The sequence below is a fragment of the Barbus barbus genome (genome assembly GCF_936440315.1).
Source record: "Barbus barbus genome assembly, chromosome: 44".
In the NCBI taxonomy this organism is placed as follows: Eukaryota; Metazoa; Chordata; class Actinopteri; order Cypriniformes; family Cyprinidae; genus Barbus; species Barbus barbus.
Window position 1 is genome coordinate 19,233,968 of NC_136722.1, and position 16,436 is coordinate 19,250,403.

Below are 16,436 nucleotides of genomic sequence, written 5' to 3' on the forward strand. Positions count from 1 at the left end.
ATTAACTTGTGCGGAAACAAATATGCATTTTGCAGAACTTGTTGGCTTTTTTTATGAATCTGACGTTCTCTAGACGCTGTTCATGCAGTACATGAGTGAACTGCCCTAATGAATCAAACGGATTTCTGAACAATTTCACAATATACCGTTTGTCCAATTAGATCAAAAGAGTGATTAATTCGTGAACTTTACTTTTCTGAAGTTTTTTTTGTTTGTTTTTAATGACTTTTAACCAGTTCTGTCAAGTGTAACCTGACTCATTTTGTGGACTGAAGGAATTAACATGGTACAAAATGCATTATTTCCTGAAAAAGTTCAGTTATTTTTTGTTCATTTCATACAGACAGTGACATTTGCACAAAATTCTTAATCAAAAATGATTTTGTGCACAAAATTCCCTTGATTTCACATACACAAGTGTGAATGGGCTTTCCATTTCATGGATGAAAAGTACATTTAAAAAAACAGGAACCCTTTTGAAGACAACTATGTACATATAATGTCACATTATGTCGAAGACATGCATATTTAATTGGAAGAATGTCCATTTTAAAATGTATACAGAAAACATTTTAAGGACAAAATTGCTTTTTGGGGGCCACAAAATGCCATTGTAAATGAATGCATAGTCCCAAGGTATTTTTTAGTGAATGTATTAACTATGGACATGTTCTCCATGTTCCAAGTTTGACAACCATTAAATGATCATAATTTTGAATAGTGTATCTAATTTTGTGCCAAACATTTTTGTGTAATTCGACATAGTGCTTCAAAACAGAAATAAAACATTAAGTAATGCAATGACTTTCATGCAATAAATGTGACTAAAGCATCTCAATAATTTTTGGGGACACAATATTCTGAAAACCTATGTTGAAATCATGTTTTTAGAAAATTAAAGACATTAAAAACTTTTTTTTTCTCAACAGCTGTTTGAAAGACCTAGCTCTCAAGACCTGTTGCAAGTGGTTTCTCCACTGCTTCAGTCCCATGATTCCCCATCTTTCAGCCAACTCATGGCCACCACCTCCAGCTTATTCTGTGGCTACACGGAAGGGGCCTTTTCCAGGGTCACCTCCTTCAACTGGTACGAGGATAACAACTACAAAGCCTTTTTGGGAATCAACAGCACACGGGGAGAGGGGAAGTACAACTATGATCACACGGCCAGTGAGTACCGTACTGTACGAACACTTCAGACTGATGAAGAGGATAAGCGAAGAAGAGAAATGTTCTTGTGTTTCTTATAACTCCATATCTCTTTCAGCTCCGTTCTGTAATGACCTCATGAAGGATTTGGAGTCCAATCCGGTCACAAGGATTGTGTGGAGTTCAGTCAAGCCTTTCCTGATGGGCAAAATCCTGTACGCTCCCGATTCCCCTGCTGTCAGACAGATCATTAAAAACGTAAGAGAAAAAGCTCTTCTTTGACCACACGCACACCTGGAACAACAGCAGATGAGTGTATTAATGCAACGGCTAATCTCGCTCCGGCCTGTCAGATAAATCAGCACATTGCTGCAGACAGCTCAGCGGGTTAGCCAGAGGGGAAATGACGCAGGTCTAACGGGTTCCCAGAAGCTACATGTCTTTTTGCTTCAGAACATATACGACCCAGCTGACTGGCTTTTGCTCCCCTAAATTCTTATGTAAGCAGGACTGCAGGTTTTTCGGCTGGGTGCTTTGTAAATGAGTTTCTTCTCTTGACACTAATAGTGAACCCTTAGCATCCCTGTGGCTCAAAAATTTGAGAATAGTTTTAGCTGATCAACTATACCTTATGTAAACCGCTTTGGATAAGTAGTCGCTTTTATGTATTGCAAATATATATATATATATATATATATATATATATATATATATATATATATATATATATATATATATATATATATATATATTTATATATATATATATATATATTTTTTTTTTTCATGTTCTTATCCATGGCAACTTACAGCATTGTAATTTTACTTACAGGGTTAGTCAGACTTGAGCAATTCTAGAAGCATTTTGATCAAGGCCACAATGGTGTTATAAATCAAATGTAAAGGGGTTTGAACCTACAACTTTTCATGTACAGTACTAGCTCAGATATTTTAACCACTAAGCCATACTGTCTCTCTAATGTAATCTGCAGCTCTGTGTGAATCTTTCCCTTGTTCATCTAACAATTAGAAAAGTGGAAGCAAAAAAAAAAGTGAAAGAGCGATATAGAGTGAGAAGGAGAGTAAGGAAGGAGGTAAGGCCTTTGCCCCTGGGAGGGAGCTCCGGTGTGGACATGCTTGCCCTGGGCAATGGGCCATGGCTGTGGTCCCATCAGATCAGCTTTAGAGGGCTTCAGTTTCTCTGTTTATGCAGAAAGGCTTTCAGTGGGACTGTGTAAACTTCTCCTGGTGGGAATTCAGTCATTCTGTGGTCAAACTCAAAGCAGTTGCCACCACCTGAGCATTGTTCTGTCTTTATTGTTACTGTGCCATTGAATGCTTAACAAACAGATTATTTCAGTTGTTCTCACCTACGTTTATTTGAATGCATCTGAACTTTGTAAGTTTGTGTATTTGTGTGTTTATCCAGGCAAACACTACCTTTGAGGAGTTAGAAAGACTTAGGAACATGGGTCGGGCTTGGGAGGAGGTGGGCCCACAGGTGTGGAGCTTCTTTCAGGATGGTGTACAGATGAACATGCTTCTGGTAAATACTGTCTCTTTTCTTTGAAAAGACGGCACCAATACATGAGATTTTTAGTGCAATATTTCATGCAAGGTTTCATTCAGTTCCATAATATTGTGCTTTATATTTCAGGACTCCATCAGAAATCCCACAGTGATGGATTATATCAACAAAGGCCTCAAAGACACTCCATTCACTGGCCAACACATCCTCAACTTCCTGTACAAAGGCCCTGAGGAGGATCGAGATCTGGACATGCCTAATTTTGACTGGCGGAATATCTTTAACCTGACTGACCAAGTTATTCGCATTATAAACCGATATGGAGAGGTATCACTCATGCATACAAAAGCATACATCTGCTTGAATTAGTTTGCAGTATACAGTATATAGTACATTTTTAGAACAATCATCAAGTCAGACTTTCCAAATTCACTTGTCATTTAGTCCTTCAAAAGAGACACAGATCTGCTTAGAAGCTGTAGGGTGAAAAGCAAGCGGTCACTCTCAGCCAGCTCTGCCTCTCTGATGTCAAGAACAAAAAAAAGCGTTTGATTTCTCACTGAGAGTTTGCCAGTGTGGGAGAGCTCTTTAATGCTAGAGTTCAATGCTGAATGCCTTCAATACAAATCAGGGTGAGCTTAAGGCAGCCTGTGCCAGCGAGAGCAGGACCTCTGCTATCTAAACCGTGTCTTTTAGTCTTTGTCTCTATCTCAGCTAGCAGCTCTTGAGGAGTGACAGACAAACCCAACGAATGAGTCCAATTCGATACAGCTGTCAGTCTACTCGGCCTACACAAAGAGAAAGCACAGGCTGGTTTATGGCAGTGCACACCGGCCACATGGAGAACAATGCCTCCAAGATCTCAAATAGACTCCCACCATCTTTTGCCAAGCTCAAAACAAATTAACAGCAAACAATTCAATTAAGTCTTTATGGATAGTAGTATTGTGCTGAATTCTGATGCAGATCTAAAACTGATCTCGATTCAGTTTGACTGTCCAGCACTGAACTGTCAAGTAAACGTGATCTTATTAGTAATTTTCCATTAGGTTCATCCAGGAATATTGAATTCATGGAGTTAATAGGTTGATTTTGTTTGTAATCAGTTATAAATCCAATCTCTTATATGTCCCCTGTATTTACAGTGTCTAGTCCTGGACAAGTTTTCTGCCATTTCTGATGAGGACCAGTTGACCCATCGAGCCTTGGACCTTCTTGGAGAGAGCAAGTTTTGGGCAGGGCTGGTATTTGTTGACATGTACTCCTGGACCACCAAGGTGCCCCATCATGTTAAATTCAAGATCCGCATGGACATTGATGTCGTGGAGCGAACTAACAAGATCAAAGACAGGTCTGTCTGTAACCAGTGCTGAGCCATTCCTCAGATCTTGATTTTCCTTGCATTTATTTCACTACATATCCTCTTCTATGATCAGATACTGGGATCCAGGGCCTAGGGCTGATCCCATGGATGATTTGCGGTATATATGGGGAGGATTTGCCTACCTGCAGGACATGATAGAACATGGAATAATAAAGACCCACACAGGGAAGGTATGGCCTTTAGGAGTCTACCTGCAGCAGATGCCCTATCCCTGCTATGTGGATGATCTGTGAGTATCACACTCAGTAATTTTAACATTTATAGATAGGGATGAATGATGTATCTCTAGACCATATTGGTATCTGACAGAATTTGAATATTGTTGCATCCATGTTTTATGCACATCAATTTTTTTTTTTTTTTCTTTTTTCAATGTTCAATCATATCAATGATCTGTTTTCTTCTCCTCATTGACGACACATGCTACAGCTTCATGCTCACTCTGAATCGCTGCTTTCCGATCTTCATGGTGTTGGCCTGGGTCTATTCTGTCTCTATGACAGTGAAGAGCATTGTGCTGGAGAAGGAGATGAGATTGAAAGAGACTCTGAAGGCCATGGGCGTCACTAACCGTGTGCTCTGGTGCACATGGTTCATCGACACCTTCTTCATGATGGCCTCCAGCACAGCCCTGCTTACTCTTATTATCATGGTAAGAGATGGTGTCCAAAACCCCCCAAAACCAGCAAGCAAGACCAACTAATACCAGTAAAACAGTGTTTTTGTTTTTGGTTAAATAACAAATGGTTGTAAAATATCATTTTAAGTTGCTTTCAACTACAGTGTGAGCAAAATTGTCAAATTGCAAGATTTTCTAATTTCAGATTACTATACTGACCTCTTGTGGCGACCATCATAATTGACATGTGACGATATACTAGTTCAGACATTTCTATTTCAAATGCTGTTCTTTTTAACTTGCCATTCATCAAAGAATCTTGAAAAACAAATACCACAATTTCCACAAAAATATTAGGCAACTAGCTGTTTTCAACATTGATAATAACACATTTATTGAGCAGTAAATCAGCATATTAGAATGATATATCAGAATCAGAATCAGAAAGAGCTTTATTGCCAAGAGTGTTTGCACACACAAGGAATTTGTCTTGGTGTTATGAGCTTCCAGTACAGAAAGTACAAACATAGTGCAGACAACATATAATTAAGGTGATAAAGAACACTAATGAAGAGAATATACAATAATTAAGAATAACAATAGTAATAAAAATAAAAATATACAGAAAAGAGACATATGAAGGATCATGTGACACTTAAGACAAAACTAGAGTTAATCAAGTTAATCAAAGTTAATCAAGACTAAGTTTGAAGCTGGCTTGAAAAAGCTTTATCTGAAAATTTAAAGTTTTATGATTGCTGGAGTAAAAACAAACAAACAAACAAAAAAAAAACCCAGCCAGTGACATGTTTCTAGCATTGTTTTAATATGTAGCTAACATGCGTTAGTTAGCATGTTAGCCACATATTTAAAACTTTAACATGTTTGAGATAATGTTAGCATATATTCGCATGTTTCAGCTCATTAATAACAACTTTTAGCACATTGCTAGTTTTAATACAATGAATGCTAACATGTTTTATTACAATGCTAGTATGTTTTTAGCATGTTTCATTACGTTTCTTGAAAGTTTAAGCTTAACAGGACAAGTTAATGTTTGGTTTCAAAACCAGCAGAGTAATCTCTAATAGTGGATCGGTAGGCTAAAATACTTGTAAAGAGTATAAAAGAACATCTTTGTTTTCTCACAGGGAGGAAAAGTGCTGAACTACAGCAATCCCATCATCCTCTTCCTATTCCTGCTCACTTTCACCACAGCAACCATCATGCAGTGCTTCCTCATGAGTGTGTTTTTCAACAAGGCTAACCTGGCAGCAGCCTGCAGTGGAATCATTTACTTCACCCTGTACCTGCCGCACATAGTCTGCTTCGCCTGGCAGGACGGCATCACCAAAGATATGAAAATCATGGCGGTATGTCACATGATAACACTTCCCTGTACAATCTGAACAAATTATATACAAAACTTCTTATAAAGGTTATAAATTTGATAATGCAATACACTTTCATTAAGAAAACTCATACTTATATGTGATTTTCTGCATCTAAAATTGTTTATTGTGCATCAGAGTTTGATGTCCCAGGTGGCTTTTGGGTTTGGGACGGAGTACCTGTCCCGTTATGAGGAGCAGGGTCTCGGTTTGCAGTGGGATAATATCCAAACCAGCCTTTTGGAAGGGGATGAGTTCTCCTTTCTCATCTCAATTATTATGATGGTATTGGATACAGTCCTTTATGGTGTTCTCGCATGGTACCTCGATAATGTCTTCCCAGGTAAACTACTGTATATTCAAGTTTATTTGATAAAACAAATACAGTGGATCATAATGACATTAAACTTGTGTTTATCAACAGGCCAGTATGGTATTGGTCGGCCTTTTTACTTTCCAATCCAGCCTTCTTATTGGTTAAACCGACCTGAGCCTCTAAAACAAGGTGAGTGAATTTTTGGCTTATTATAAGTGATGGCATCAGTTTTTTTTGATTGGCTAATCTTTCTTTACACAGTTCCTGGAAAGCCAGCAGTGGAGAAACCTGCTTTTGATAATCTGGTGAACCACACTGATGACAAGGCCAAGAACCACACAGCACCCGAAAAACCTCCGGAGCTGCCACGGTCCTGCAAACATGGAGACATACGGGAGAAACTAGAGAAAGAGAAAGAACTAAATAAGGTTGATGAAGAGGAGACAACCAACAAGAGCGTGAGCACAGACTCCTCAGGTGTGTTGTAAATGCTACTGAGAAAAACACAATTTAAACCAGCCTAAGGTAGGTTGCTGGTCTTATCTTGTTTTTCAGGCCTTGTCTGCCTGGTTTGGTGAAGTCTAGGTCAGCTAATCCATAAAAACTGACCAGCTAAACACCAGCTGGTTCTGCTGGTTATTGCTGTTGTTGTAAATTATTGTTGCTGCTGCTGCAAATAACTGGCTACTGCCAAAACATATGGCGATACGGTGATGTGAATATTTAAGACATACTGCTGCTGCACAAATAGCATGTTAACCCGTAGCAGATCTATACAGGTGGAGCTGGGGAAGGTGGAGGCTTTCAGAGGAACTCTGAAAGTGTGCTGCGAACTGCTCTAGTGAATGCTAACCAGCCATTTAAATGTAAAGCAGTAATTCATTGGCTGCATTTGTAACATGAACCAATCAGCTTGTGCCAAGTAGTTTAACTTTGTGAATATCAACAATTAGCGTTAATGACCTATCAGCCTGCGCCATCTAGATTTTCATGACAGAACTTGGCATTTTAGTCAGTCTGAGAGACCATTTTAAATGTTCAAGCCAGCTGGTTTTAGCAGTTTGTTTCAGCGTGGAACTGCTAAATCAACTCAGGTTTACCACCTTTATTTACAATGTATAGTGCTTTATAAAATGCTAATTGTTTCAAAGCAGCTTCACAGTAATAAACAAGAAAACAACAGAATCAGTGATGCAAACTTCATCAAATATAAAGCACATTCAAATTCCGCTCTTAAGCAACTTATTCAGTTCAAGTCAGTTCAGTGTTAATTCAACTCGGTTCAATAATTGGCAAAATTAATTATTAAATGTAACAAATTTAATTCAGTTATTAAGCAACTCTACAGAAGACAATAGAATCATTATTCAGCTTAGTTTTATTCAAGTTTTGTTCTCATCTGATAGTGTCAGTGCCAAATCAATAACATACCAAACAAGCCAAAGGCGACAATAGCAAGGAACCAAATCTCCATCAGGTGACAGAAATGGAGAAAAAAAAAAACACCTTTGGAGAAATCAGGCTCAATTACTTACTTGTAAATTCAGATGTATTGTGGGTGAAGTGGGTGAATATTTCTTTTAAAATAGCAGGGATCCACTGGGCTTTATTATCTATAAGGGGAAACCTTTCATTCTACAGCATTTCGTAAAGGAACCTATTACAACAAACAGGAAGGTGGTGCTTCTCTTCTTACTCCTGGAAAAGATCCCATCAGATGTATTCAAAGAGCTAACCAGGCTTATCTGCTTGACTAGAGCGCAGGAATCCAGCAGGTTTCTTGGCTTTGAACTGATGGAGCCCCATGGGAGTATTTACTGCAGTCTTAGTTTCACTGGCGTTATCCATCAGCTCTTGCCAGTGCTCTGTCTTAAGTTCAAGCGCACAGTATAAGGTGGTGCCAGGCATGTGTGCTCGAGCACACATGTACACTAGTATAATCACACATGATGCACAATCACACCTCTGTCTGTGCCCTTTGTGGGAAGCCGGTGGCCTTGTGTCTGTTTGCATGGGTGGCAGGTTGGAATGCTGGTTTCTGTTTGTCTTATTGCCGGTTAATGGATATTAGAGATGTTAGAGATGTTTATTCCATCACTGTGACAATGACATTCCTTTCATCTCACAAATAATTTTTTTTTACCACGGTAGCCATGGTTTCAAACAAAATAATCATTACTGAAGGTTTTTATTTTTTTTTACCCATTTTATTACTTATTTTATATAAATAATATTTAATATTTTATTTTTTATTTTATTTTATATATTTAATATATTTGTATTTTTGTTCTCTCTATATATTTTTTTATTTTATGAATTTAATATATTATTTTATTTCTAGTATATTTAATATATTCATTTTAATTTATACAGTTATATTTATACAATATTTCTATATCTCCTTCTCACTCTATAAATTGATTTAATATATCGACATAAATGTTTTTATTTTATATATTTAATATATTATTTATTTTTATTTTATTTGTATTTGTATTTTTATTTTATTTTTATTCTCTCTCTCTCTCTCTAATATATATATATATACACATAAGTACATTTTATTTTATATTTAAATATATTATTTATTTTATACAGTATACACACAGTATTTAAATTATATATATATATATATATATATATATATATATGATTTTTTTTAAAGAAATATTTGTAATATCTACACATGTCAGTGAACCACCTGACATTGAGTTCATCAAACAACAGTGGTGAGTGGTAAGTTAAGTCAGTATCATTCATCAGTCACGGTGAGTAATGGCTTCTTCTCCTGCTATTGTTGTTTGCACTGTTTGCCACATGTACAGTTTATCTCTCTCTGTCAGCAGCAAGGGATTCACATGTGATAAACGCTGGGAAATAGTTAGGCTGACAGAGAAGGTTTTAGAACTAGAGACACGCCTCCAAACTTTAGTTGAGGACAGTAAGAATGTGAGGGCTGTAGGTACTGCTTTGGATGCGACTAGCTCAGGGAGTCCTGTACATTGTTCGGTTCCGGTATTAGAGCCTGTGCAGCAGGGCAACTGTGAGGCGGCCTTGTCGCGGGTCAAAACACCACTCTTCCGTTCCAATCAGAACATCAAACAGGTTCTCCCCACTCATTGAAGTGACATACTGCCAAGTATGGTGACCCATATTCGGAATTCGTGCTCTGCATTTAACCCATCCAACGTGCACACACACAGCAGTGAACACACACACACCGTGAACACACACCCGGAGCAGTGGGCAGCCATTTATGCTGCAGCGCCCGGGGAGCAGTTGGGGGTTCGGTGCCTTGCTCAAGGGCACCTCAGTCATGGTATTGAGGGTGGAGAGAGCGCTGGACATTGACGCACCCACTGAGAAACCTGATGAAAGTGCTCTAGATATTGGCGATTCTATTGTACAAAATGTGAAAACAGAGACACCAGCCACCATAGTCCATTGTTTACCGGGAGACAGAGAGCCTGACATCTTGGCAAATTTAAAAGTGCTGGCTAATGCTAAACGTAAATTCAGTAAGATTGTTATCCACGTCGGCGCAAATGATGTTCGACTTCACCAGTCGGCGATCACTAAATATAATGTTAAAGAGGTGTGTGAACTTGCAAGTACGATGTCAGACACTGTAATATGCTCTGGTCCACTCCCTGCTTACCGTGGCGATGAGATTCATAGCAGACTGTCGTCACTCAATGGCTGGATGTCTAAGTGGTGCCTGCAGAATAACATAGGTTTTATAGACAATTGGACGAGTTTCTGGGGCAGACCTGACCTGTTGAAAAGAGATGGTCTTCATCCCTCCTGGGGTGGTGCCGCTTTTCTCTCTAGAAATATGGCACATAGTCTTAGAGTTTGTACTTGACTAACTGGGGCCCAGGTCAGGAAGCAGACAGACTGGCTAAACCGACCGTCTACCTAGATATCACACTATACAGACTGCGTCTGTTCCCCGAACTAGAAAATACAAAAAACGTCCAAACCATTATTTATGAGTAACAACTAAATTGATGTTCAACAAATGAAAAATGTATGTAACACAGAGAAACAAATGATAAAGCTTGGCTTATTGAATATCAGGTCCCTTTCTACGAAAGCGCTTTTTGTAAATGATATGATCTCTGATCATAAACTAGATGTGCTCTGTTTGACAGAAACCTGGCTTAAACCAGATGAATACATTATTTTAAACGAGTCTACCCCCCAGGATTACTGTTATAAAAATGAGCCGCATCCAAAAGGCAAAGGGGGATGTGTTGCTACAATTTATAGCAATATTTTCAGTATTTCTCAGAAGACAGGCTTTAAGTATAACTCCTTTGAAGTAATGGTGCTTCATATAACATTATCTAGAGAAAAAAGTATTAATGATAAATCCCCTGTGATGTTTGTACTGGCTACTGTATACAAGCCACCAGGGCACCATACAGATTTATTAAATAATTTGGTGATTTTCTATCAGAGTTAGTGCTGGCTACAGATAAAGTCTTAATTGTGAGCGATTTTAATATCCACATTAACAATGAAAAAGATGCATTAGGATCAGCATTCATAGACATTCTGAACTCTATCGGGGTTAGACAACACATGTCAGGACCTATACTCATTGTCAATTTAATACTGTCACATGCATGGATGTTAATGGTGTTGAAATTCTGCAGCAAAGCCATGATATAGCAGATCTAGTCTTGTGTAAACTTCATATAGCTAAAGCTGTAAATTCAACTCCTTATAAAATATGGTAGAACCATCACTTACAGCACAGCGGTAATGACTTTATGGACTATTTTACTTCCAAAATCGACATTATTAGAGATCAAATTGCAGCCGTCAGCTATAGTATCGCATCAGATAGTGCACTATAGATCTCCTGAGGAACAATTCCACTCATTCACTACTATAGGAGAGGAAGAATTGTATAAACTTGTTAAATCAGCTAAACCAGCAACATGTATGTTAGACCCTACTCCATCTAAGGGTGCTTTCACACCTGCCTCATTTAGTTTGGTTGAATTGCACTAGAGTTCGTTTTCCCTCTTAGTGCGGTTCGTTTGGGCAGGTGAGAATGCAGCAATCGCACTCGGGTGCGCAACAAAAGCGGACCAAACAAGCGTACCGAGACCTCCTTGAAGAGGTGGTCTCGGCACGCTTTCAAACGAACCCTGGAGCGGTTTGTTTCTAGTGAGAATGTGATCCGACCTCAAACAGACTCAACTGCAAAAAGAACTGCACATTTTTGGACTAAACCAGCTGCCGTAGTCAGCTGCGCTGTGCATTATGGGATGAGGAAGTGTTTGTTGACAGTTTGCAGTTTAGCATGGCAGGTCGTTTACTTCCGGGAGCACCATTGGAATTTTCCTGTAGGCTCTTTCTGACCAATCGAAATGCAGTTTAGGGAATGCGTTCAAAGACACATCTAGCCAACAAGTGAAGCGGATGTTGTCATGTGACTGCATTTTGGTTCGTTTCAGCTGGTTCGGACCAGAGCAAACAGTGTGGTGTGAATAGGAACCAAAACGGCTAAAAATAGCTACAATGTATAATTTTTTACCTTTGGTCCAGACCCAATGAACCGAACTACAGATGTGAAAGTACCCTAAGCTACTAAAACAGGTGCTTCCAGAAGTCATAGATCCTCTTTTGGCTATTATTAATTCATCATTGTCATTAGGATATGTCCCCAAAACCTTTAAATTGGCTGTTATTAAGTCTCTCATTAAAAATCCACAACTTGACCCCAAAGATCTAGTTAATTACAGACCGATCGCGAATCTCGCTTTTCTGTCAAAGATACTAGAAAAGGTAGTATCCTCACAATTATAGTATATTCCTTCTTAGAGAAAAATTATATCTGTGAGGATTTGCAGTCAGGATTTAGACCAGCTCATAGTACTGAGACTGCTCTCATTAGAGTTACAAATGACCTGCTCTCATCATCTGATCGTGGTTGTATCTCTCTATTAGTGCTACTGGATCTTAGCGCTGCGTTCGACACTATTGATCACAACGTTCTTTTGAATAGACTAGAAAACTTTGTTGGCATTAGTGGAAGTGCATTAGCATGGTTTAAATCGTACTTATCTGACCGCCATCAGTTTGTAGCAGTGAATGAAGAGGTATCATATCAATCACAAGTGCAGTATGGAGTACCTCAAGGCTCAGTACTAGGGCATTACTTTTCATGCTTTACATGTTACCCTTGGGAAATATCATCAGGAAACACAGGCTTACTTAGCCTTCACTGTTATGCTGATGATACTCAGCTATATATTTCTTTGCGGCCCGGTGAAACACACCAAATTGAGAAACTTATGGAATGCATAGTCGATATAAAAAACTGGATGACGAGTAATTTCTTACTGCTAAATTCTGGAAAAACAGAGGTGTTGATTATCGGACCTAAAACCCCCAAAAGTAATAACCTAGAACACTGTCTAACACTTGATGGCTGCTCTGTCGATTCTTCATCATCAGTCAGGAACCTAGGCGTGCTATTTGATAGCAATCTCTCCTTTGACAGCCACGTTTCTAGCATTTGTAAAACTGCATTTTTACATCTTAAAAATATATCTAAACAGAGACCTATGCTCTCAATGTCAAATGCAGAAATGTTAATTCATGCATTTATGACCTCAAGGTTAGATTATTGTAATGCTTTACTGGGTGGTTAATCACAAATATAGTGTAATGACATTCCATTACTCCTTTAATACATTTAATACACGTCTACATTAATATAATACATTTGATATAAATACCCCACATTTCTGCCACAATACCATGGTGCAGTTAATGTTACTACAGTAAATCCATGGTAAATGATGGCGATTGGTAGATTGAAAAGCCTTCTGACTGTATCGTTACACACAGTGTTTGTCAGCGCTGTTTTATCTGGATTTAAACTAGTTTATATCAGTTGACTGATATCGACTAATACTAGTTTATACCAGTCATTTGTGTTCTTCGCTGAATTCAAGCGCTTCTCACTGGATCTCACAGTGCTGTTTAATGGTTGCGTGATCGGTGAGTAAACACATCTGCTCTAGTCAGCTCGCTCTGGCGCGGTTCAAATGAGTAGCACTGTTTTGTTCCGCTTTCCCTGCATAAACATTACATTGAATGTTTATCGAACTTGTTTTATCGAGGAAAATTATATCACTATAATCATAGCTAGCGTTTTATCGCCCAGCCCTACCTCAAAGTATATCTGCTCCCGTGCCCCCGCTGTGAACGCTGGCGCCCCCCAGGTTGGGAACCACTCTTCTATTTAGCGCCCAAACTCTGGAACAATCTACCTAACACTGTTCGGGAGGCAGACGCACTCTGTTTGCCTAGATTATTGCAATTCACTTTATTATGGTGTTTCTCAGTCTTCTCTCTCCCGTCTTCAGCTAGTGCAAAATGCAGCTGCTAGACTTCTTTCTGGTACCCACAAGTATAAGCCAGTAACCCCTATTTTATCGGCATTGCACTGGTTATCCATCAAATATAGAATTTATTTTAAAATTCTTCTATTTGTGTTTAAAGCCCTCAACAATTTGGCCCCTCAGTACCTGACAGACCTGCTTCGTCCATACACCCCATCTAGAACATTGAGATCTAGTGATCTCTGTCTACTCATCGTGCCTAGATGTAGACTTAAAAAACGAGGTGATTGCGCTTTTGCGACTGCAGGTCCGAAACTCTGAAATAGTCTACCTCTTCATATCAGACTAGCCCCCTCTATTTCTGCTTTTAAGTCTGCTCTAAAGACATCTCTCTTCTCTCTAGCTTTCAGTACCCCTTGATCATTGGTTGAATTGTTGTTTTGTTAGTGCTGTGTTTTAAATTTGATAGTCTTGTTGTATCCATCTTCTGTGTTTTTTATTCTACTCTGTACAGCACTTTGGTTGTTTTTAAATGTGCTTTACAAATAAATATTGTATTGTATTGTACTCTGTCAGTTTAAATCTAGATGAAAGACCCATCTCTTTAAACTGGCGTACACATAACACACTAATACGCTTCTAATATTCAAATACGTTAAAGGATTGTTAGGCTGCATTAATTAGGTCAACTGGAACCGGGAACACTTCCCATAACACACAATGTACTTGTTACATCGTAAGAAGATTGACATCTACTCTAATATTAGTCTGTTTCTTTCTTATTCCGAGGTCACCATAGCCACTCGATCCAGTGTGTATCCAGCCCAGATGGTCACTGCAGTCACCAGATCCAGTCCGTATGCAGATCAAATGGTGGATCAGCACCTAGAGACGACCTCTACAGCCCTGAACGTCAGCGGAGACCAGGACACCTAGATGAGCCACGGAAACAGATCTCCAGTGAGGACCCCGTCACCTAGACAGCTGTCGGGAAAAGACCACTGGAACCAGTTGAGCCCTTACAATCTGACTTTGCTGCAGTTGGAACAAACTGCTGGTTCGTCTGGCCAGAGGAGAACTGGCCCCCCGACTGAGCCTGGTTTCTCCCAAGGTTTTTTTCCCCATTCTGTCACCGATGGAGTTTTGGTTCCTTGCCGCTGTCACCTCTGGCTTGCTTAGCTGGGGACACTTAATTTCCAGAGATATCGTCGACCTGATTGCACAGATACTATTTAAACGGAACTGAGCTGGGCGATGACATCACTGAATTCAATAATGAAATGCCTTTAACTGAAAATTGAGTGTTTAATCTTGTCATTTTACATTATTGACACACTATTTTCCTATTTTGATATTGTGCAGTTGCTTTGACACAATTTGTATTGTTAAAAGTGCTATATAAATAAAGGTGATTGACTTGACTTGACATTATTGGATGTCATAGGAATCTCAGATGTTTCATTAACATTCTGTATAATAACTTTCCTATTTCTGATTCTTGTCTCCAGGGAGGCTCTTTTTCGAGCCTGAGCCATCAGGTTTGGTGGTTGGAGTTTGTGTGAAGAACCTATATAAGATGTTCAGCGGCAGCTCTAGACCTGCTGTGGATGGTCTGAGTATCACCTTCTACGAGGGTCAGATCACTGCTTTCCTTGGCCACAACGGTGCAGGAAAAACCACTACCATGTATGTATCCAAAACCCAGTGAAATGGATCTTTGTTTGTCTATGGGAATGTTATACATAGAAGTTTTCTCCTCTCTCCCACAGGTCTATTCTCACTGGCATGTTCCCTCCAACCTCTGGCACAGCATATATTTACGGGAAAGACATCCGAACTGATATGGATGCCATTCGTAAATCTCTGGGAATGTGCCCCCAACATAACATCATCTTTCACCAGTTTGTAAACTCCTCATGTGGTTCACTTTGAAGGATGTTGATTCACCTGCTAAAATAATATCTGTCAGAATGCCAATTTGTTTTGATCTCCCTTTCTTCTGCAGTATGACGGTAGCAGAGCACATCTTGTTTTACTCTCTGCTGAAGGGTCGGCCATTACCTGAGGCCCAGCTAGAGGTGGAAAATATGCTGGAAGATCTTGGTCTCCCTCACAAGAGAAACGAGGAGGCACAAAACCTGTCAGGTTAGATCATAAATACCTCTTTAATAATACTTTTTTTGTGCAGGCCGAACTCAATTCTGTTTATTCTGCCAAACTTTTCAGTAAAAAGACTGAAAAATGACAGAGATTTGTGAGAAATGACAAGAGGATGTTGTCTTCCTATGTAGGTGGTATGCAGAGGAAGCTTTCCGTTGCCATGGCTTTTGTTGGAGGTGCTAAAGTGGTGTTTCTGGATGAGCCCACATCAGGAGTGGATCCGTATTCCAGACGCTCTATCTGGGACCTTCTGCTGAAATACCGCGCTGGTACACATTCCTGGGAAATGTTTATCAAAGAGGATAATTCATATTCCTCCGCTACCTAATCATACATCCATCATTTTTTTATATTTAGTACTTTTCATATATATATATATATATATATATATATATATATATATATATATATATATATATATATATATATATATATATATATATATATATCCGAACAATTTTTATATATTAATATAAACATCCATATATCTGTCTAAAAAGTTGAATTTTATTATTTTATGTAA

At 38.9% G+C, this 16,436-nt stretch overlaps 1 protein-coding gene across 1 annotated transcript in view; it reads left to right on the forward strand.

Annotated features, from left to right (window-relative positions):
- LOC306863667 (retinal-specific phospholipid-transporting ATPase ABCA4-like) overlaps positions 1–16,436 on the forward strand; it is a 40,321-nt gene that overhangs the window by 10,413 nt on the left and 13,472 nt on the right. Inside the window, exons 9-24 of the mRNA XM_079407175.1 lie at positions 930–1,170; positions 1,268–1,407; positions 2,578–2,694; positions 2,806–3,003; positions 3,822–4,027; positions 4,113–4,289; positions 4,490–4,712; positions 5,831–6,052; positions 6,209–6,413; positions 6,495–6,575; positions 6,648–6,863; positions 13,914–14,018; positions 15,262–15,439; positions 15,523–15,654; positions 15,759–15,898; positions 16,045–16,182. Of these exons, the coding sequence (XP_079263301.1) occupies positions 930–1,170; positions 1,268–1,407; positions 2,578–2,694; positions 2,806–3,003; positions 3,822–4,027; positions 4,113–4,289; positions 4,490–4,712; positions 5,831–6,052; positions 6,209–6,413; positions 6,495–6,575; positions 6,648–6,863; positions 13,914–14,018; positions 15,262–15,439; positions 15,523–15,654; positions 15,759–15,898; positions 16,045–16,182 (2,719 nt within the window). The remainder of the gene's footprint in view (positions 1–929; positions 1,171–1,267; positions 1,408–2,577; positions 2,695–2,805; positions 3,004–3,821; positions 4,028–4,112; positions 4,290–4,489; positions 4,713–5,830; positions 6,053–6,208; positions 6,414–6,494; positions 6,576–6,647; positions 6,864–13,913; positions 14,019–15,261; positions 15,440–15,522; positions 15,655–15,758; positions 15,899–16,044; positions 16,183–16,436) is intronic.